Consider the following 22,227-nt stretch of genomic DNA (forward strand, 5'->3'; position numbering starts at 1 on the left):
TGCAGATCTGGGATGCTTACATTCAGTCCGTATCCCCTAAGGCTCGGAGTTTAGTTTTGAAGTCATTCTAATTTGGCTTTCTTGATCTGGTTTATGGGAACTCACCCTGGTTTGCTGGTATGGTGTGAGTGGTGGTGTATGGCTGTCTCTGTGAATGGATTTTGGGGGATGGGGTGGGAGGGATTGTGAGCTTTGTTTTGGTTGGTGTATACTTATATTGTTTTGGGTGGGGGGGGTTTGTAATTGGACGCTATCAGTTAGAGAGTATAAGAACACAGTTCTCTGACACTTGCCTATGTTTTCGTTAACTTTGTTGGCGGGGTGGTTGTTAGGAGGGGAATCTTTGGGAGGCATTATTCCTACTTTGTATATTTTGCTACGCCAGTTATTGACTGGTGTTGTTTACTGCTGTTAATAAAAATGATTTACTCTAATTGAAGGATGGTATATCAAGAATTTTGATAAACTAAATAAACTGCCAGGTACAGAGTTCGAGATCTCTACCATGAAAAACTGAGATTCAGATGGCAATAACACCAGCCTCTGCCCTGAATTCAGAGTTGCATCACCTCTGCTTTGCTCTCATTCTACTTACCGATATGCATTATAGAGATTCCTCTTTTCATTGATCCCTTCACATCTTCCAGCTGCTGCACAGGTTAGGTTGAAGGACTTTGTAGGGAACTCTAGTACACAGTCAGCATCGTCTCTACATGTCAGCTCTTCGGTGATAGCATCATCCACATCGGTCACTTTCAGGTCTCCATCCACCATTACAAACTGCCGGGGTTGGAAATCCAAGAGGGCCACAGAGCCCAACGGAGAGCGTGACAAGTAACGCAGAAGCCTCACCAGGCTCAAGCACACCTGGGGGAAGAAGACATCAAAAAGGGCTGTAAATACTGGACACAGAGCCAGGTTACGTTGAATAAGACGGCAGGTGAGGAGCATAAAGTCCATCTCATCTGTCCAGTTTCATTTCTTTGGCCAGAGCACTGATCCCAACTAAAGCCACACTTTCCCTCACTTCTTTGCTAATAGAGATAAGAACATAAGACCATAAGAACTGCCATACTGGGGCAGACCGAAGGTCCATCGAACCCAGTATCCTGTTTCCAACAGTGGCCAACCAGGTCCCAAGTACCTGGCAGAAATCCAAATAGCAGCAACATTCCAGAACTGAGATTGTGATGTCATAATACCCCATTCCACCAATGCCTAAGAACCAGCCTCATCAGTGATGTCACAATGGCTTGATTGTCCTATACTTGGTTCACATAAGAACATAAGAATTGCCGTACTGGGATAGACCAAAAGTCCATTAAGCCCAGTATCCTGTTTCCAACAGTGGCCAACCCAGGTCACAAGCACCTGGCAGAAATCCAAATAGTAGCAACATTCCAGAACTGAGATTGTGATGTCATAATGCCTCATTCCACCAATGCCTAAGATCCAACCTCATCAGTGATGTCACAATAGCTTGATTCTCCTATACTTGGCTCACATAAGAACATAAGAATTGCCATACTGGGTCAGACTGAAGGTCCATCAAGCCACATATCATGTTTCCCAACGGTGATCAACCCAGGACCCAAGTACCTAGCTAGATGCAAAGTAGTAAAACAGATTTTATGCTGCTTATCCTAGGAATAAGCAGTGGATTTCCCCAAGCCATCTCAATAATGGCCTATTGACTTCCATTTCAGTAATTTATCTAAACCTTTTTTTAAACCCTGCTAAGCTAACTGATTTCACCACATTCTCTGGCAACATAAGAACCTCCTGATCCACTGTGCTCCCATGTCTTTCAAATCTCATTACCATGTTTGTTTGCACCATTTCCTTTGGAGGCATTCCATGCATTCCCCACTATTTAATACGATTATATTATTTTAAATGTGCTCCTACTGGGGAATTCTATAAATGGCGCCTACATTAGGCTCCCTAATTGCAGCCGCCTAACTTTTAATTTTTAATTGGCATGGTAATTGACCACACCAAAGCTGGAAACTTTCACGAGCGCGTGATTTTAACCTGCGAGTTGAAAGCGGGGCTGCACCACGGGATAAAACCACAGAGTCGGGGCAGAGAACAGGAGAAGCAGAATCGGGGCAGAGAACAGGGGTCTTAAAACAAGCGACTGGCCCTCAGCAGTCGCTTGTTTTTTGATCAGGCAGCCTAGTCGGTGTTCCTGAAATTGTTTTGTGAATCGCATCCTTCCTACTTTGCATGCCGTTCCCCCTCACTTGCATGCGCGGATCAGAGGATGATCGGCACAGAGGTTAGTGAATCAGGTCAGAGGAAAATCAGGTTGGTACACAATCGCAAACACGATCGGTGGGCTTAGTGAATCTTGGCCGTAGTTCGTTCTTCAGATCAGTTCAATTGACAGAGGACAGGCTTTCCCCAGCTCTTCACTTTAGAATTTCTTCTGAGGGAAGCCCTCTAATAATTAATGGCTATGGGGCTGCTTTGTTAAACTCCTGCTGTAATCTATAGGAGCCCAAAACGAGATTAACACAAGCAAACAGCCTACCAGCATGCTAATCTCTTTTGAGCTAGAAGTCAGGGGCTCTTTAAAGTTCTTCCCTTTGATGTCTAAAGCTTACTGATCAAATTGTCTGTCTTCTGTTCTCTTACCTTAAATCTCTCTTCCCAGGGGGTCTGCAGAAGTTGAATCATCTCCAGAGGGGATCCCAGCTCCAGCAGAGCGGTGACCCTTCTGCCAGGATCTAAGCTATTGTCGTAGCATTCACCATACAACTACAGAGAGCAGAGTGATTTTCCAATTAATAGGCATGCAAACAGAACTGAATGTAATTTAATTACAACGTTCCGCAACTTATTTGCATACAAGCAAAGGGCTAGCTGCTGAAAGAGAACATATGTAATGAAAGACTGGTCTTCCAAATAAAACTAAACATGAAATAACTTAAAACTCTGAAATATTCTCTTAAGCGTGTTAACCTCCTGTATGGGACAGTGGGTTGATCAGCTCATAAAATCATTCCTACATGCTGAAAGCTCTTAAACAGGGTTACCATATGCAGTGGCATAGTATTGGGTAGGCGGTCCGCCCCAGGCGCCTCCCTTCACCACACCCGCACCCCCCTTTCCCTTCCCCCGCACCTCTGGTTGTTCACCTCCACGAGCGACAACTTTAACGTGCTCCCCGCGACCCGTGTCATCGGTCACGCTGACATCACTTCCAGGACCTGCGCGCAGGAAGTGATGTCAGCGGGAGAGACAACAGGGGACTCGAGGAGTACACTGAAGTTCTCATTGCTTGCGACGGTGATCAACTAGAGGTGCGGGGGAAGGGAAGGGGTGCAAGTACGGCAGGGGGGAATGGGGGCGGAGACAAGGGTGGGGGAGGGATGCCGCCGCCCCAGGCGTCTCTCGCCCTCACTATGCAACTGACCATATGGCTCCAGAAAAAGGAGGATGGATTGAGACATCTGGGTTTTACTTCCACTGAAAGCAGCGGCAATAAGGAGGAGAGATACACTGACAGACTGAAGAAGCTGGGGCTGTTCTCCCTGGAAAAGCGGAGACTCAGAGGAGATATGATAGAGACCTTCAAGATCCTGAGGGGCATCGAAAAGGTTGACAAAGACAGATTTTTCAATTTGAAAGAAACCACAAGAACAAGGGGTCACTCGATGAAATTGAAGGGGGACAGGTTTAAAACAAACGCAAGGAAGTTTTTTCACACAGAGGGTGGTGGACACATGGAACACCCTTCCGGAGGCCGTGATAAGAAATAGCACAGTACAGGGTTTCAAGGATGACCTGGATAGGTTCCTGGAAGACAAAGGGATTGAAGGGTACAGATAAGAGCAGTGGAAGGTTTAGAGATAAGTGTAGAGGTAGGCATAAAATTAGTCAGGGATTGCTGACCAGGCAATATGCCTGGTCAGCCGCGTGAGCGGACCGCTGGGCTGGATGGACCTCTGGTCTGCCCCGGCGGAGGCGTCTACTTATGTACTTACTTATGTACTTATATGTACTTATGTCTGGGTTTCACATCCGTTGAAAGCAATGGAAGTAAAACTCAGATGTCTCAATCCATCTTCCTTTTTCTGGAGCCATATGGTAACCCTACTCTCATCGTTTCATAGTTCATTAAAATTTGATTAAACACTTAACATAAAATTCAAAGCAAACCAGTAATTAACATCAATTATGAATGCATCGATCCCCCCTCCCCTAAAAGAAGCCAGGAGATCCTCACATTAACTGAAGAACCTCTCTCAAGTTCTGATGCTCAGAACCTAATGCCAGCGCTAGGGTGACGGGACAAAAGCGCGCGAGACACCAGCGCTCCGACAATCGAGCGCAGACAATTCGGCGCAAGACACCAGCACGCCACGGGAAAACTTACTTTTAAAGAGCTTCGAGGGGGGAGGGTGTGGGGAGGGAACTCCCCCACTTTACTTCATACTGTTCGTGCTGCTGTTGGGGGTGTGTGGGGGGTGCAATCCCCCCCCCATTATAGAGAAAACTGAACTTTTCCCCCCAAATCGGAAAAAGTTCCGTTTTCTCTATAATGGAGGGTTCCAACTCCCCAGCCCCCCCCCAACGGCAGTGTGAACAGTATGAAGTAAAGTGGGGGGGGTTCCCCACTCATACCCCGCTTCGGAGCTCTTTAAAAGTAAGTTTTCCCGCGGTGGGCTGGTGTCTCGCGCGCGAATGACTATGAACCAGCGCTAGAGCTTATTCATCTGCACAGACTATTCAGAGGGTTCTAAACCCAGGAAACGATTTGCACAACAAAGATGGCCACAAATTATATCTAAAGGTAGTCAAAAGGCTATAATGAGGTCATTTTCTATTCTCGCCCAATGCTCAGAGAAGAGTGCACAAACTAACCCTGCTCTTAAGGCTGGAAACCTACCGCCAGCTCAGAGCTGGCATTCAGGGGTTCAAAGAGAGGATGTCTAATGATTTTCTGTTCAAAACCTGCTCATTTTGATTTGTTTTGGAAGCAGAAGAAAGTCCGTGAAAGCCTCTAAGTCCTGGCACTGAGAAACGAAGGTGTGCGAGTCTGAGCGAATGCAAAAGTGAAAAAAAAAACACGTATTGGCACCTGTTTTCTGCACTTTAAAGCCTTTTAAGTGAAAAGAAAATGTTTTTTGAACGCTTATATTTAAAGGTGCAGAAGAACCGCACCGACGTGTGCTTCACTTCTGAGTTTGTCCGGGCATGTGCACAAGAGTTGTGCTTACAGCAAAACTCTTGTGCACATTCGCCAGGCGTGTTTCTACCCTTTATTTTTAGGCCCACAGTGCACATATGAAGGATAGTCTTTGAACAGTTGTCCTCAGAATGGTGCTTTTCAAGTTTCACTAGTTCAAAAAAATAGTGCGGTAAAACACCTGTGTCGGGGTGACCAAGTGGAGAAAAAAGAAGGGAAAAATTCTTATGCTGATTTTCGTTCTTTTGGGATCTTTCTGTTGGATCAGCCCAGGATCCACCCAATTGGTTTTCTCTGGCTGTCTTATGTGCACGAAATGCAAATATTCTGTTTTAGGCTCCTTTAATGGTTTTCTTTGTTTCCCGTAAGCGGTCTAAATCTTGGTTCAGGTACACTGGAGACAATACATTCCAATTATGAAGCCTGCCCCTAATCCCCCCTTCCCCCTGGAGGGGTTAGGTTCTTAGCTATGGTCTTAAATACAGGAAACGTGGAAAGCTGAGACCGCACGGGGGTCTTATATACAAGCTTGTTCTCGGTCTCCCTTTGTGAGTAGAGGGGCTACTACTACTAATCACTTATATAGTGCTGAATGGCATTTGCAGTGCTGTACATTTTGACATTTAATAGACGGTCCCTGCTCAGAAGAGCTTACAATCTAATTTGGACAGACGGACATGACATATAGGGTTACGGATGCAGAACCCAAGGTGAGGGGAGCTTGAACTGGTCCGGTATGACTTGAAGAAAGAAAATTAGCTGGTAAGACTAACCTCCTCCTTTTACTAAACCGCGATGGCGGTTATTAGCGCAGGGAGCCGCGCTGAATGCTCTGCACTGCTCCCAACGCTCATAGAGTTCCTGTGAACATCAGGAGCAGCAAGGAGCCTTCAGGCATGGCTCCCTGCGCTAACAACCACTATCGCAGTTTAGTAAAACGGGGGTGTGGGGGTGGGGTAGGGGGCGGGAGGAGTTAATTTTTTATTTTGGATGGAAATTCCTCATCTCTAAAGCACCTAATGTGGAAAGTACTTTTTCTAGTAGGTTTCCTCGGCTAGAACCAGTGATCTTCAGTCCCAGTGGCGCAGGAAGGATGAGCGGAGGCCGTGGTGGCCGCATGCGCACCCTCCTTCCCTTTCTCCATACCTTTTTAACTTCTCTAGCGTAAGCAGCACGCCCACGTCAGTGTCAGCTTGCCTTTGATGTCGCTTTCTAGGCACGGGTCCCAGAAATGATGTCAGAGAGCGCGCCGGTGTCGACGCGGACAGCGACCTCGCGCCGGGGATGTAAAAAAGGCACGGGGCAAGGCAAGGGGCACACATGCACAGCAAGGAGCGGAGCGGGGGGAAGGGGGGGAGAGGAGAAGAGGGTGCCACACCTTTAACAAGACCGCGCCCGGGGCAGACCACCCCCCCACACCCTCCTTACTATGCCTCTGCTTATTCCCTACTCCCTATGAGCTGTATATACAGTTACACTACGAACTCTTACTACCCTGTTTCCCCGAAAATAAGCCCTAGTTAAAATCCCTCCCTCCCATCCCTTTGTGCACCAGAACACCACCGACCGCCTCGCATACCTCTGAAGCCTCAAAACCGGTGGCAGCGCTCTGAATAGGCTGCTTCACAGCCTTCCTCGCCGGGGCCTTCCCTCTGCTGCGTCACTGATGATGTCATCAGTGATGTTGGTGGTGTTCCGGTGCACAAAGGGATGGGAGGGAGCAATAGGTATAACACGGCAAGTGTCAAGGGTAGATACCGTGTTTCCCCGAAAACAAGACATTCTCCGAAAATAAGCCCTAATGCGTTTTTTGGAGCACAAATTAATATAAGACCCTATCTTATTTGGGGGGAAACACGGTAGGTACATAAAATGCCAACTCTTATTGTGTATACCATCCTGTAACCCAATAAATAGCCTCCCCTTTTACAAAACTATGAAAGTGGCTTTAGATCACAGGTGTCGAAGTCGGTCCTCGAGGGCCGCAATCCAGTCGGGTTTTCAGAATTTCCCCAATGAATATGCATTGAAAGCAGTGCATGCACATAGATCTCATGCATATTCATTGGGGAAATCTTGAAACCCCGACTGGATTGTGGCCCTCGAGGATCGACTTTGACACCCCTGCTTTAGATGCAGGCTGGCGCGCTGAATGTTCTGCGCTGCTTCCGACGCTCGTAGGAACTCTATGAGCGTCGGAAGCAGCGCACAGCTTCAGTGGGCCAGCCAGTTCTAAAAAAAACACCACGCTTTCGCAGTTTTGTACACGGGGGAGGGGGTAAAATTTTTCATGCCATTAGAGATGAGCATTGGGGAGCTCAATTTTACACAGTTTCCACGGTACGGGGGTGAGCACTGTTTGCTTTGGTGCTGCACTTCTGAGCATCGTGGACTAAAATCTTAGCCATTCACTTTATCTCAGCTGAGAATATTGGAGGCTGCTTTGCTAAATGTTCCTTAACGCTAATACTCCATTTTAGGCGAAACTAGGGCCTGCTAGCTCCACTCATGGAAGTAGTTGAGTGGTTAGCTCAGCCGCTTGAGAACTAGAGGTCTGCACGGGAACGGGGATCGCGGGGATCCCGCGGGTCCCGCGGGGATCCCGCGGGTTCCCCCCCTGGCTCACGGGACTCCCACGGGGACGCCCCCTGGCCCACGGGACTCCCACGGGGATGCCCCCCTGACCCACGGGACTCCCACGGGGACGCCCCCTTGCCCACGGGACTCCCACGGGGATGAAAACAGCCTACCTAAATTCTGGCGATGCAAGATGCAGCTTACAAGTCTGGCGTCGCGTCGGGAAATAGCCATGTTGAGCAGTGAGCTCAGCACGTACACAGATGAAAGCCTTGCTTGCTGATTGGTCCGGCGGCCCCGCCCCACCGTGCCGCCGGACCAATCAGCAAGCAAGGCTTTCATCTGTGTACATGCTGAGCTCACTGCTCAGCATGGCTATTTCCCGACGCGGGCATTAGGCTGTTTTTTTGTCATTTCGGGTGGGGGATGGCAGCGGCAGCAGCAGCCTGAAAAAGAAATCATCCTGGCCGGGTTCGGTGTCATGCTCCGGAGCTTCTACAGCCTTCCTATCTCCCTCTCCCTTCCCCTGCTCCGCGGCTCTCTTCGGCAACTCAGCAGCAGCTTCTGACGTCGGGGCCTACCCTCTGCGAGTCCCGCTTGTTTCAACTTCCTTTTTCCACAAAGGTGGGACTCGTAGAGGGAAGGCCTCGATGTCGGCAGCTTGTCTTGATCACCGCTGCTGACGAGTTGCTTAAGAGAGCCGCGGAGCAGGGGGGTGTTGCCAAGTGCAGGTAGAAGGGAGAGGGCCAGATGCAGGACTCGTGGGTGAGGGAGGAGAAGAGAGAGGGGAGAGAAACAAAAGGAAATATTTCATACTGGGCTGGGCCGGAGTGGAGAGAGGGTGGAAAGATTCTGGCTACAGGGTGCAGTAACAAAGGAAAAGAGGGGAAAGCTGAAAATGGAGATAGTGACACAAAGAAGAGAAAGGGTAAGCAGGACCTTCTGAATAAGGATAGAGATACAGAGGGGACATGAAGAGGAGGTGAAATAGAGACATAGAAGTAATGCTGAAAAAGTGTGTGTGTGGGGGGGGGAGATAAAGACATTGAAAGGGCAAATGGTGAATATGGGGTAAAGACAAGGACAGAGACAAATGAAGATTCTGAAAAAGTGGTGAGATAGGGATATAGGTGAGATGGACACAAAGAAGGGTGATGCTGGAAAATAGGTGGAATGGTAATTCTGACAGACACAGAAGGGAAATGCTGGATCAAGGAGAGATGGGGCTCAGGCTGGATGGAATGAGGAGAAATGCCTTGTTGGCCCGGAACTTCCTCTCCTACGTCAGAATTGACGTCAGGGAGCGGAATGCTGGTCAGCGCGACGCTTCTGCAGGGAAAGCTTGGGACAGCGGTGGCTTGGGGACTATTCCCCGATGGCGGTGGCAGCAAACCGAGTGGCTTGGGGGAGGGCACGGAGAAAGAAAGAAAGGGGGCAGACAGAGAGACAGAAAGAAGGGGGAACAGGGAGACAGAAAGAAAAAGTTGGGGGAGAGAATGAGGTCTGGAGGAGAGGAAACATACAGGAGGCTGAAAGAAAGGAAGAAAGATTGGATGCACAGTCAGAAGAAGAAAGTGCAACCAGAGACTCATGAAATCACCAAACAGCAAAGGTAGGAAAAATGATTTTATTTTCAATTTAGTGATCAAAATGTGTCTGTTTTGAGAATTTATATCTGCTGTCTATATTTTGCACTATGGCTCCCTTTTACTAAACCGCAATATTGTTTTTTAGCGCAGGGAGCCTATGAGCATTGAGAGCAGCGCGAGGCATTCAGCGTAACTCCCTGTGCTAAAACCTACTATTGTGGTTTAGTAAAAAGGGAGGGGGTGTATTTGTCTATTTTTGTATTTTGTTACCGAGGTGACATTGCATAGAGTCATCTGCCTTGGGAAATGTATATGGCAGATATCTTTGTTTTGTGTTCAAAAGAAAAGGAAATGCATTTCTGGTTTTATTTCTACAGTGTTGAAGTACTTGTTGGCCCTTGCTGTGACTGGTGGGGATCCCCAAGCACCGCCAGCAGAGGACCTCCTCTAGAGATGGTCAGAACTCCCCTCCACCAAGCGCAGCAGTCGCTGGCAGCATCCATGAGCCACTGAGGTGCCAGCATCTGTGACTCAGGGACGCTACTGCTGCCTGCCAAGCTTGGCAAAAGGGACCCCAACTGCAAAGGAAGTCCTCAGCTGACAGTTTGTGGGTTCTCATCAGCTGAGTATTTATATTTTATATTTACATTAGAGGTTCTGGTAGAAACCCATTTACAAAGTATGTATTCTTCCCAATTAATATTTCCAAATTAATAGTCTCTTTGCTTATTTGTAAATGGGTCTCTACCAGAGCCTTTAATTCAGTAGCATAATTAAATAAAATAACTATTTCTGAAGTTTATAGGGAAGGATGGTGACGGAGGGGATTCCTCGCGGGGACGGGTGGGGACGGAGGGGATTCCTCGCGGGGACGGGTGGGGACGGAGGGGATTCCTCGCGGGGACGGGTGGGGACGGAGGGATTCCTCACGGGGACGGGTGGGGACGGAGGGATTCCTCACGGGGACGGGTGGGGATGGGTGGGATTTTGGCGGGGACGGGTGGGGACGGGTGGGATTTCTGTCCCCGCGCAACTCTCTATTGAGAACCTGAGGGGACTGGGTTCAATGCCCCTTGCGATTCTGGGTAAGTCATTTAGCATTTCATTCCCTACCGGTAGGTACAAAATAAACATAGTAACATAGTAGATGAAGGCAGATAAAGGCCCGAATGGTTCATCCAGTCTGCCCAACCGTATATAATATGTAAACTGCTTTGATTGTAACCACAAAAAAACTGTATTGTAATATTGCAAACTCGCCAATAAATTCTTGTTTCTTGCCAGGTTTGAATAGCAAGAAGAAACAAGAATTTATTGGCGAGTTTGCAATCCCGTTTAAAGTTTAGCGAGACTTCACCTCCAGTTTAACATTGAATTTAAACCTTATGTCGGTTCCCTGAAGCAGTACCGAAACGTGGCACGTCGGAACCAGTAAATAGTCTAAGCTAAGTTCCAGTATTTTATATACTTTCAAGCAATACGATCATGTCACTCCTCTTCTGAAAGAAGCTCATTGGCTCCCCATTACACATCGTATTACCTACAAAACCGTTATGTTGGTCTTCAAAATTAAACTTTCCCATCAACCCTCTTTTCTCGATAAGCTCCTTCTCCCTTTTCGCCCTTCACGGACTAGAGAGTTGCGCGGGGACAGAAATCCCACCCATCCCCACCCGTCCCCGCCAAAGTCTCACCCGTTCCCACCTGTCCCCGTGAGGAATCCCACCCGTCCCCACCTGTCCCCATGAGGAATCCCTCCGTCCCCACCCGTCCCCGCGAGGAATCCCCTCCGTCCCCACCCGTCCCCGTGAGGAATCCCCTCCATCCCCGCCCGTCCCTATAAACTTCAGAAATAGTTATTTCATTTAATTATGCTACTGAATTAAAGGCTCTGGTAGAAACCCATTTACAAATAAACAAAAAGACTTTATTAATTTGGGAATATTAATTGGGAAGAATACATACTTTGCAAACGGGTTTCTACCAGAGCCTCTTTTGTTTATAAATTTTTATCAACACAACTAATATACTACTTTATCCTGAAGCAAAAAAAAAAAAAGAAAAGAAATAAGAAATAGATTTCTTTTCCTACCTTTGTTGCCTGGTTTCTGCTTTCCTCATGTTCAGTTCATGTTCATGTTCAGTTCCTTCCATCCACTGTCTCTCTTCCTTCTGCGTCTTCCATTTGCTCTGTTACTGTGCCTCTCCCTTTCTCCCCCCTTTCAAATTGGTCTGGCACCCATCTTCTTCCCTCCGCTCCCCCCATAGTCTGGCATCTCTGTCTTCTTCCCTGCCAGCATCTTCTTCCCACTCTCTCTTCCCCATTTCCTTTCAGCGTCCTTCTCCCCCCCCCCATCTTCCCCATGTCCTGTCAGCGTCCTTCTCCCCCCTCTGTCTTCCCCATGTCCTTTCAGTGTCCTTCTCCCCCCTCTGTCTTCCCCATGTCCTTTCAGTGTCCTTCTCCCCCCCGTCTTCCCCATGTCCTTTCAGCGTCCTTCTCCCTCCCCCCCATCTTCTCCATGTCCTGTCAGCATCCATCTCCCCCTTCTGTCTTCCACAAATGCTTTCAGTATCCTTCCCCCCCCCGTCTTCCCCATGGCCTTTCAGCGTCCTTCTCCACCCCTTTGTCTTCCCCAGTGCTTTCAGCGTCCTTCTCCCCCCTCCTTCTCTCCCGCCCCGGGTGCAACACAGCCGGCCAGGTTCCCTTACTTTTGTGGCGCTTCCCCGACCAACCGACCGACAACAGCCCCGGTCTGACAAACCTCCCTGCACCAGATGCTGTAAGAAGGTAATTTAGATTCGCGGTTAAGGGCAGGGAGGTTTGTTGGACCAGGGCTGTTGTCGGTAGGTCAGGGAACGCCACAAAAGTAAGGGGACCTGGCCGGCTGTGCTGCACCCGGGGCGGGGCGGACAGCCCCCCTCCCTTGGTAGGGATTCCCGTCGTCCCCGTTCCGGTGCAGCTCTCTATCACGGACTCTCAGATCAGCTGACCAGAACTTACTTTATATCCCCTCCATAAAGGAATTCTTATATACCAGGAAATCCAATTTCTCAGTAGTAGCCCCAACTTTATGGAACACTCTGCCATCTCAACTTCGTCATGAAAAACTAATCGATAAATTTAAGACAAATTTAAAAACGTTCTTATTCCAAGATGCATTTAACTGCTCTTGAACCTTCTCATCTTCAAATCCACCAACCGCTTTAAAGAAGCGATCCCATTCCCCATGTTTTATCCTTTTTTCCCTCCATTTCCTTTCAATTTTTTTTCTTTATTTTTATCTCTTATAATGTAACTTTACCCCTTTCCTCTTTTTTAATCCTCACTCTCATGTCCGTCTTGTCTATGTCCTCAATGTACACTTCCCTCCCTTTCTATAAACATTACTTTTAACAAGTATTGCTTTTATTTCTATTTTAGCATATTATTGTAACCGGCTAGATACCCGTTGATGGTCGGTATATTAAAAATCAATAAACTTGAAACTTAAAAGAGACGTTTTCTAGAGCTTGAGTAGCTAGTGATTAAATAATGAACTAATATGAGCACTGGTGTGTATTTGCATTGAACACTGCGATGATTGGGTGGTGAGGCGGAGCATTCAGCCTTCATGTCTCTGAGCAGAGTTCCATTAGATATGCAAATTAATTACATTGGGTTGAATTTAGTTTTGACCTTAACGGAGTGACTTTTTTCAAGATCTGCATTCTCTGCACATGGCATGCCGCCTGGAAAAATAGTTCTAAAAACTAAATAACACGCAAATTACCGCACACTAATTGGCAAAATATCACAAAACGTGTCAAGTATTTTGCGGTGGCCTATTTTTCCCACACTAAGGGCCCCTTTTACAAAGCCGTGGTAGCGGGTCCTACGCGGCAAATGCACCAAAGCCCATAGGAATTGAATGGGCTTCGGCGCATTTACCACGCTGGGACTGGCCACCGCAGCTTTGTCCATAAGTGTGTACTGGGGCTTTACACTCTTTAATAAGAGGGACCCCCATACTAGAAAACGAACCCCATCCTTTACAAAGCTGCAGTAGTGTTTTTTGGCGCCAGCCGTGGTGGTGACAGCTTGGACGCTCAAAGGACTTCTAGAAGCATTGTAGCTGTTACCATGGCAGCCAGCGCTAAAAATGCTAGCAAACCTTTGTAAAGAAGGGGGTGAGATAGCTCTTAAGATCTGGGAGGTGTGGGGGGAGGCATCCAGTTGCAGGAGGGACTGCATTTTCTCACCTTTGCCTTACCGAAGGTGGGGAATTACTCCATTAAACGTGCACAAAATTTCGGGTTCTCCTTGCTTAATATTGATGAGGGCCGTGCACAGCTACGGGTAGTTGAGGTGTGAAGGACTATTAAATGTATATGGGGAGAGGCCTTACAGGGAGGTTTTAAAACCTGCGACCCAGCGGCTTCATTGCACGGACCTCAGATTTTTAAGGACGTGCCGTTTTAGATCCGCGAGGTCCGTAAGGTCCGTGCTAGATAATGACACGGTGACAAAATTCATCACCGTTCTCGTCCCCGCGGATAACAGCAGGAAACCATCTTCATGTCATTCTTTAAGGAGAGAGGGAAGAATCAGAGTATGAATGGCCACAACCACTGCCCCGCAAGCTTTGCTTTGAAGAATACTGGTGTAGAAGGACTGAGGTTGAAACAGACACTACAGAATGACAGTCTCTGGTATCCAGAGCAGACATTGTGATGTCATAATGCCTCATTCCACCAGTGCCTAAGAACCAATCACATCAGTGATGTCACAATGGCTTCATTATCCTTGGCTCACATAAGAATCAGAGTATGAATGGCCACAACCACTGACCCGCAAGCTTTGCTTTGAAGAATGCTGGTGTAGAAGGACTGAGGTTGAAACAGACACTACAGAATGACAGTCTCTGGTATCCAGAGCAGATATTGTGATGTCATAATGCCTCATTCCACCAGTGCCTAAGAACCAATCACATCAGTGATGTCACAATGGCTTCATTATCCTTGGCTCACATAAGCACAGCCACTGACCCGCAAGCTTTGCTTTGAAGAATGCTGGTGTAGAAGGACTGAGGTTGAAATAGACACTAGAAAATGACATGGGATTATTTCCCACGGTTATCCGCAGGGACGGGAACGGTGATGAATTTTGTCACCGTGTCATTCTCTAGTCCGCGTTTTACCCCTTCCCCGAAATCAGCCTCCCACAAATCGGTCCACAGCAACCCACACGGGTTTTTTGCACCTAACGCTCTGTTTACACACTAGCAAGCATTCAGGTGGACAGTGTCCCAGCCAGTGCTTTTACATTGTTGTATATAGGGGGGGGGGGGGGGAAAGAGTACATGATTGGGTGCTATAAAGACCTGTGGGGTGGGGATGGCAAGGGGTAATATCATTGGGAGGTGGTAGTGGGGGGGGGGGGGAGATGGCTCAGGGTGGTGAAGGATGCTATCAGGAATTGGAAGGGGGAAAGTGAGAAACGAAGGGGGATAGGGATGGATCTGGGCTATGGGGAAGGGGGGGATGAAGAATGGCTCAGGGGTGGGTACCCGTCTGATGAGGGGCAACACAGGGAATTGGGATAGGGTAGTGAGGAACGACTTGTGGTGGATAATTGGGAAGGGGGGTAGAGATGCTTCGGAGGTACCTGCCTGGACGATGCCCGGGTGGCGCAGCCCCTTCAGCAGGGTGACTTCCTTCAGCAGTTTGTAGGTGGCCAGGCGCTGGCAACCCTCGGGGTCCCCGTACAGCTGCAGGCAGCGCCGCATGTCACTGCCCTCCCGGTGGATGCGCTTCAGGGCGATACCTCTGCCGTCCGCCAGGCGGCCTTTCCACACCACTTTGGAGAAGCCCGAACCCACGTAGCCGAAGCCGGACAGAGAGGCGACTTCGGCGCAGCCCAGGCGGGCCGAGAGCGGCTCCGGGCTGCCAGCAGCCGACGAGTACAGGCTCAGGTCCCGCTGCCGGGCTCTCAGCTCCCGGAGTAAGGCGGCCGGTCGGGGCGAGCAGAGCTTCAGGAGGGCGACGGATCCGAGGAAAAGCGCCGCCGCCAGAGCCAGGCCGGTGCCCAGGGGCTGCATGATTGATCGATGCCCACGACAGCGCTCTGGAGCAGCACTAGCCACGCGCTATGGGCTCCGCGCCTCGGCTAGCGCTGCGATCCGCCTTCCCAGCTGCACTAGCCGCGCGCTACCTAGTGCTGCGAATAGCGCTGCGCTCTGACTCCGCCTGGTGGAGAAAGTGGTATCCAGAGACCGGGCTGAGCATTTATAGTCCTCGCCGCTGTCTGGAGTTTCTCTCTTTTAGATTAACGCCCATTGGGGAGGATGCCACGCCCGTGTGCCCTGGGTTGCCTCTACGGCTAGCTGAAGGGTCTGCAAATATGGCCACTACAGAGGAGGTCGGATAGGGAGCAGGAGATGCACCGGCTAAAGAAAAGAAACTCACACAACATCTGGAGCCAGTTGTGGAATTCTATGGGGCTTAATCTGAATTGGCCTCGGTGTACAGGAATTCCGTTTTGGCCAGTAGTCCAGGTGCGAGGCAGCCAGGCGCCCACACTTCTAAGCCGGTTTGGCTAGGGGCTAATGTATTAAAGTCTGGCTAGAAAATAGAGTTTGATTTGACAGGTTTCCTTGAAGATTCTCAAGACATAATCCAAGCTAGATCTACTCTATTGATAACCTGTGCAACTGAAATAGATAAATCTTTAATAAGGAAAGCTTATTTTCAGAATAAGCTGATGAAATTTTGTGTTGATAATGTATTGATTTTTCCGGATGTGGCCCACACCACACAATTGAGAAGAATAAAAAGCCCAAGAGCTAGTCTCGACGGGCGACTTTAACGCGGGGCTGGGTGGCCCGCTGAGTCGCCCGTGGGCTGGGATAGCTTTGAGGAGGGGCTGGCAGGCGTGGGGCAGCAGGAGTTTGTCTGGGGGGTCCTTACGTCGAGGGATCGAGCGGCAATAGGTTTGTCGCAGCCAAAGAGGATTGTGGGTGGGAGGGGTTAAAAGAGGGGCGCCCTGAGGACCCTAACGCTTTTTGGGTCCTCCGAAGCAGCCTTCCCGCCCACCCGCCCTTTAGGTTAAGGGGTGTGTGAGTCTGGTTGAGTTGCAGTATCCCGAGCTACTGGCTACTGGGCTCATCAAGGGATGAGCGGTGGGCCAGCTGGGAGCTGTGCCTGGTGGGTCGGATGACCCTGGATAATGGGGCATGTGTGGGACATGCCACCCCTCGGACCTGGCTTAGATGGCGGGGTCGGGGGCCAGTTACATCTGTTAAGGTAGCTCGGGATCAGGGTCACAATGGTGATACCATTGTTAATGGGTTATTTATGGCTGTTAAGGTATATATATTTCATTTTGTTAAAATGTTATATTGAATATGTTTACTGTTCAATAAACAGGGCTGTGGCCAGGTTTATACCAACTAAAGTGTATTTGTCTCCTTGGGAAGGGTGAGAGGTATGTTGGGTGGGAGGTAGATTCTATGGGGAAGCGGGTCACTCCAGGTTCTGCTGTTAAAGCTTTTTTGGCTTTGAAACCAAGGGTGTTGGCACTGGGAGCCACATTTTATTTAAAGTTTCCATGTAAATACTTAATCAAATTTAAAGATTGTGAATATGTTTATTGGGACTCTATTCAATTGGAACAATTTTTACAACTTCATGAAACCAGTAAGGTCACTACCTGATTTTAAGGAGCTCATATGTATGTTCCACCGTTATAGTTAGATCGTTTGATCTGGATTATCTTTAGGACTTATCTGTATATTTTGAGATAAATTCTCCCAGCAATGTGGGCTTGAGGACATGTGAATTAATGTTAAAAAAAATTTCTTTGTATTCGTATTTCTATGGAAAACTTCCTTCTTGATTATTTTTGTTAAAATAATAATGATTAAAAATTTTGAAAAAAAAAAAAAAGTCTGGCTAGGGATTTCTCTTCAAGCTTCTTGAGACAGATTTAACCCCACCTACACATGCAAATAAATCATTCCCTCAAAGGGGCAAAGGCTGTCTCAGCTGAACAAGTCAAGGAATCATCATATAGGAGCAACCCCAGAGGACAGAGGAGTCGTGACATGTCGTTCAGAGGCTTTCTGACTGCTTCAGTGTTCCCCCATGCTGCGGATTCCCAGATAATTCCGGAATCTCATCCAGTCAGAGGGTTTTGGAGACCTCTAGTTCATCAGTCTCTTTTATCTTCTTTCAAAGCTTCTCTCTCTTTTTTTTTATCCCCTAAATTTAAACATTTAAACTTTGCTAAGGAAGGCAAATTATTATTATTATTCAAAACAAACCTTTATAACAAACAGAACTAATGGTGCAAATCCAACAATATCACGTCATAAGAACATAAGAATTGCCATACTGGGACAGACCGAAGGTCACTGTCTAGGTTCGTTTGCTGCGAATGCATTGGACCTTGGGATGAGGAGAATAGGTTTTTCGTCATCGAGAAGATGACCTCCGATCTGTTTGGGACCGTGGACAGTAGAGTAGTGAAATGTGCTGGGAAGGGGTAAAACACGGACCTCACGGACCTGACGGATCTAAACCCGCACGTCCTTAAAAATCTGAGGTCCGTGCCACTTGTAGTTAAGTTTCTGGCTCTGACAGACCTCGGTGACAATTTAGCGCTGACGGATCCGTCTCAGTGTAGGGAGGGAAAAGTATTAGGATCCGTCAGCACTAAAATGTCACCGAGGTCTGTCAGAGCCAGAGACTAGTGCTGGAGCGGGCTCTAAAACGAATCCTTTAAACTGGTTTCCTGCAGCCCCAGTAAATCGGCTCAGACAGACCTCGATGACATTGTAGCGCTGACGGATCCTAATACTTTTCCTTCCCTATGCTGAGACGGATCCGTCAGCACTAAATTGTCACCGAGGTCTGTCGGAGCCAGAAACTTAACTACAAGCGGCACGGACCTCAGATTTTTAAGGACGTGCGGGTTTAGATCCGCGAAATCCGTCAGGTCCGCGTTTTACCCCTTCCCAAATGTGCTTTCTTTGCTTCATGTGTGGCTAATTTGTAGTTTTGCAGAAGGTTTTTGCACGTGGATTTGTTCTCGGCGCAGAGAGTTTTGGGCCAAGTTTCTTCTGCTTTTCTTACTGTTCTTTTTTGTACTCTCAGGTCTTCTGTAAACCGGGGTGAAGAGAATGGGCGTGAGTTAGGTTTGGGCACTTTGACTTTTGCTAGGTTCTCGTAAAGTGTTTTGATGCCAGGTCAGTGTCAAGTTTCTTTATTTTTGATATACCGTCTATAAAAATGCATGTCTAGACGGTGTATATTATTAAAAAATTATAGAAAACAATTAAAATAAGTAAATCCAAACCTCATCCAAACCACCTCTACCAGGCATAGAAAAACACCCCCCCCCCCCCATTCACTTACCCCCAATCAAAGAAGTAAAACAGAAAAAACTATACAACGGACTACTGGCCCCTCAGGCAGCGAAGATAGACAACCAAGTCTCCAACCTATTGACAACAACCCCAGACTACAAGATGTTCAGAAAGGAAATAAAAACTATACTCTTCAAGAAATCCCTTAATAAAGCTTAATACCATGATAAAGCTTAACCCCCCTCTTACCATCCCCTCCCTAACCCCAGATCCTACTTTTTCCCTCTCTTGGAAACCTTCTCTGATCTAACGTTGTAACCCTTCTTCCATAACTCTTTTTGTAATCCGCTTTGAACCGAAAGGTAATGGCGAAATAGAAATCCGTAATGTAATGTAATGTAAATAAAAAAACAATAATTTATTAGATATTAAAAAAAAATATATTGGACAAATTCAAATTAACGTACATGAAACGGAAGTAAAGTAAGGGAGGGAGAGGATGTTTAAAATACATCGAAGTAAAATTAATAAAAAAAAGGACGGTAAATGAGGAGTGGTAAAAACATTAGGAAGGGGGGATCACTTCAGAAGAAAGGAGCAAGACATGGAATTTGTGCTTAGTTGTAGTTTGGAGATGCTGCTGGAGAATGTGGTTGGGTTTACTGATTTTGGGTCGAACGCGATTGATTCCTGTGAGTTGGTTTGACTTCGGTGTGCAGGCCGAACATGATAAGTCGGCGAGGATGATGTCTGGTCAGCTTGTGGATCATCTGGGAGAAAGATTAGGTCTAGTGTGTTTCCAGAGGAATGAGTGGGAGAGGTGACTTGTCGAGCGAGTCCCAGATCTGACAGTGTTTTGATGAAATCTCGTGGGGCGCCCGTGACTTCTGAGTAGTCTGCGAAGTTGAGGTCACCTAGGTCTATGATTTGTTTATGGTTTACAGACAGGCTGCTTATAACGGTTAGCAGTTCTTCGAGAGCAGACATAGGGGTGCTCTGTAGACTAGTATAACTGTGGTTTTTTTGTCGTGGCCTATTGAGAAAATGAGGCATTCTATGTAATAACGCTGCAAAATTTTTTTCTTTCACCATTTGTGTTTATCAGAAATGAAGACACCCCTCCACAGACACAAGATGAGAGAAAACCTTTTAGAAATAAGACCCTAAAGGAGGAGACAGGAGAATCAAATCTAATTTTCTATTTCTGCGTCGCACATACCTAGGCAGGCTCAAGGCGACTTACAAAGAGAAGAGAGAGGAATGGAGAGGGAAGGGGAGAGAAAAAGGGGGAATATTTGGGCAGGGGGAGATCTGAAAAGTTCAAGGGTCAAAGAGGTTGGTTTTTCATTTTTTTCCGGAATGTGGCGTAGTTGGGCTCTGTTCTGGTCGTTTCAGTGAGGTCGTTCCAGGTTTTCACTCCTACCGTGTTTCCCCCATTATAGGACCTCCTCCTTTAGTAAGACACCCCCCTTTTTTTCCCCACCTGGGAAATATAAGGCCCCCCCCCCCCCCGAAAATAAGGCACTATTTGGCAAGCATGTCTTGGCGATCCAGAGTACTGGTACAGTACCGTATGCGTGGTCACACAACTTTCTGCTTCCGCTGTCCAGGAAAACAAGCCCAGGAACAGCCTCTGTACACCGAGGCCCTGATTCTCCAAAAGTGCGTCCCGATTTTAGGCAGCTGTAGACGTCCTACAGCTGTCTAATCAGCCAATCGGGATGCACGTTTTTTTAAAAAAAATGCTCCCCAGGCAGGCCGCCCGGGAGGGGCGTCCTATACTAAACGCCGATTCTGTAACCGGCGTCTTTAGAGAATCGGGTTAAATTAGACGCGGCCGCTATACTTATGGCAGCAAGGGATTTCCCTGCTGCAATATGTATAGCGGCCGCGGTTGTTGTGGCCGCCTGTCCCATCACCGACAGGAGAATGCCTAACTCCTCCTGTCGGAACCCCGGAACCCCCTCCCCCCCAAACTCGTAATCGCCGACAGGAGGATGCCCAACTCCTCCTGCCGGAAAGCCCAACGACCCCCCGCCCCAACTAATCTCCCTCCCCCAACTAACCTTTCAATGTTGGTCAGCTGGACGGGTCTTGCTGCCGTCCAGCCAACGGGTCTGCCTCGTGGAAATGAGACGGCACGCCCCTTCCCGGCCCATCCCCGCTAAATCTAAGGCCTGATTGGCCCAGGCTAGGCACCTTGGCCAATCAGGCCTTAGGATTAGTGGGGATGGGCGGACCCGCTATGCCTAAGGCCTGATTGGTCCAGGCTTCTACAGCCTGGGCCAATCAGGCCTTAGATTTAGCGGGGATGGGCCGGGAAGGGGCGTGCCGTCTCATTTCCACGAGGCAGACCCGTCGGCTGGACGGCAGCAAGACCCGTCCAGCTGACCAACATTGAAAGGTTAGTTGGGGGAGGGAGATTAGTTGGGGCGGGGGGTCGTTGGGCTTTCCGGCAGGAGGAATTGGGCATCCTCCTGTCGGCGATTACGAGTTTGGGGGGGAGGGGGTTCCGGGGTTCCGACAGGAGGAGTTAGACATTCTCCTGTCGGTGATGGGACAGGCGGCCACAACAACCGCAGCCGCTATACATATTGCAGCAGGGAGATCCCTTGCTGCCATAAGTATAGTGGCCGCGTCTAATTTAACCCGATTCTCTAAAGACGCCGGTTACAGAATCGGCGTTTAGTATAGGACGCCTCTCCTGGGCGGCCTGCCTGGGGAGCATTTTTTTAAAAAAAACGTGCATCCCGATTGGCTGATTAGACAGCTGTAGGACGTCTACAGCTGCCTAAAATCGGGACGCACTTTTGGAGAATCAGGGCCTTAAATGTTTTTCTGGTTTGTGATACAGTTTTTTCTGGTTTGTGATGACCTGTACCATATACAGGTAATAAATGTCTTTTTTTCAGCAATAAATGTGTACTGTATTCTTCTTCATGGAAAAATAAGACATCCCCCTGAAAATAAGACCTTGTGCATATTTTGGAGTTTTAAAAAATATAAGACAGTGTCATATATTCGGGGAAACAGGGTAGGAAGGTGAGCATGGAGTGAAAGATTCGCTTGTATTGGAGATGTTCCTAGTTTTCACAAGCAGAGGTATGTTCTTGGGGCCCCTAAACACTTTGGCCAAACTTCTCTCGCCTTTTCACTAGAAAAGCTTCCATCGTGTTTCTTTCATTACGGTTAGTAGTAGTGAGATTTAGAAACTCCGAGGATTATTTTAACAACTAAAAACTCACACGCCTGAGACTTTCAGGGATACTTCTAAATATGTTGAATCAAAATGAGGCTAGGTTAAAGGGTGGGCCTGTGATTTTGGTCGTTGCTCAGCTGACATCTGAAAAGATACTGCCAGGACTGCTTCCTTCATTCCTGCCCTGGACACCAGAATAACCGCTTCCTCCCTGATGCTAGGCAGAAATGCATTCTAAAACGTATATCATACGGAACTTAAGGCTATTAGGTGGTGATAATAAGAAAGCGAATAGATATCATCAAGAAAGGTATTACAGCC

At 48.0% G+C, this 22,227-nt stretch overlaps 1 protein-coding gene across 1 annotated transcript in view; it reads right to left on the minus strand.

The window, feature by feature from the left end:
• The window catches only part of LOC117363958 (extracellular tyrosine-protein kinase PKDCC-like), a 31,496-nt gene extending 15,914 nt beyond the window's left edge, over positions 1-15,582 (minus strand). Inside the window, exons 1-3 of the mRNA XM_033952582.1 lie at positions 15,012-15,582; positions 2,641-2,763; positions 596-867 (exon numbers count right to left, since the gene is read on the minus strand). Of these exons, the coding sequence (XP_033808473.1) occupies positions 596-867; positions 2,641-2,763; positions 15,012-15,440 (824 nt within the window). The 5' untranslated portion in view covers positions 15,441-15,582. The remainder of the gene's footprint in view (positions 1-595; positions 868-2,640; positions 2,764-15,011) is intronic.
• Positions 15,583-22,227: the final 6,645 nt, after the last annotated feature.

This window comes from Geotrypetes seraphini, chromosome 7 (genome assembly GCF_902459505.1).
Source record: "Geotrypetes seraphini chromosome 7, aGeoSer1.1, whole genome shotgun sequence".
Classification (NCBI taxonomy): Eukaryota; Metazoa; Chordata; class Amphibia; order Gymnophiona; family Dermophiidae; genus Geotrypetes; species Geotrypetes seraphini.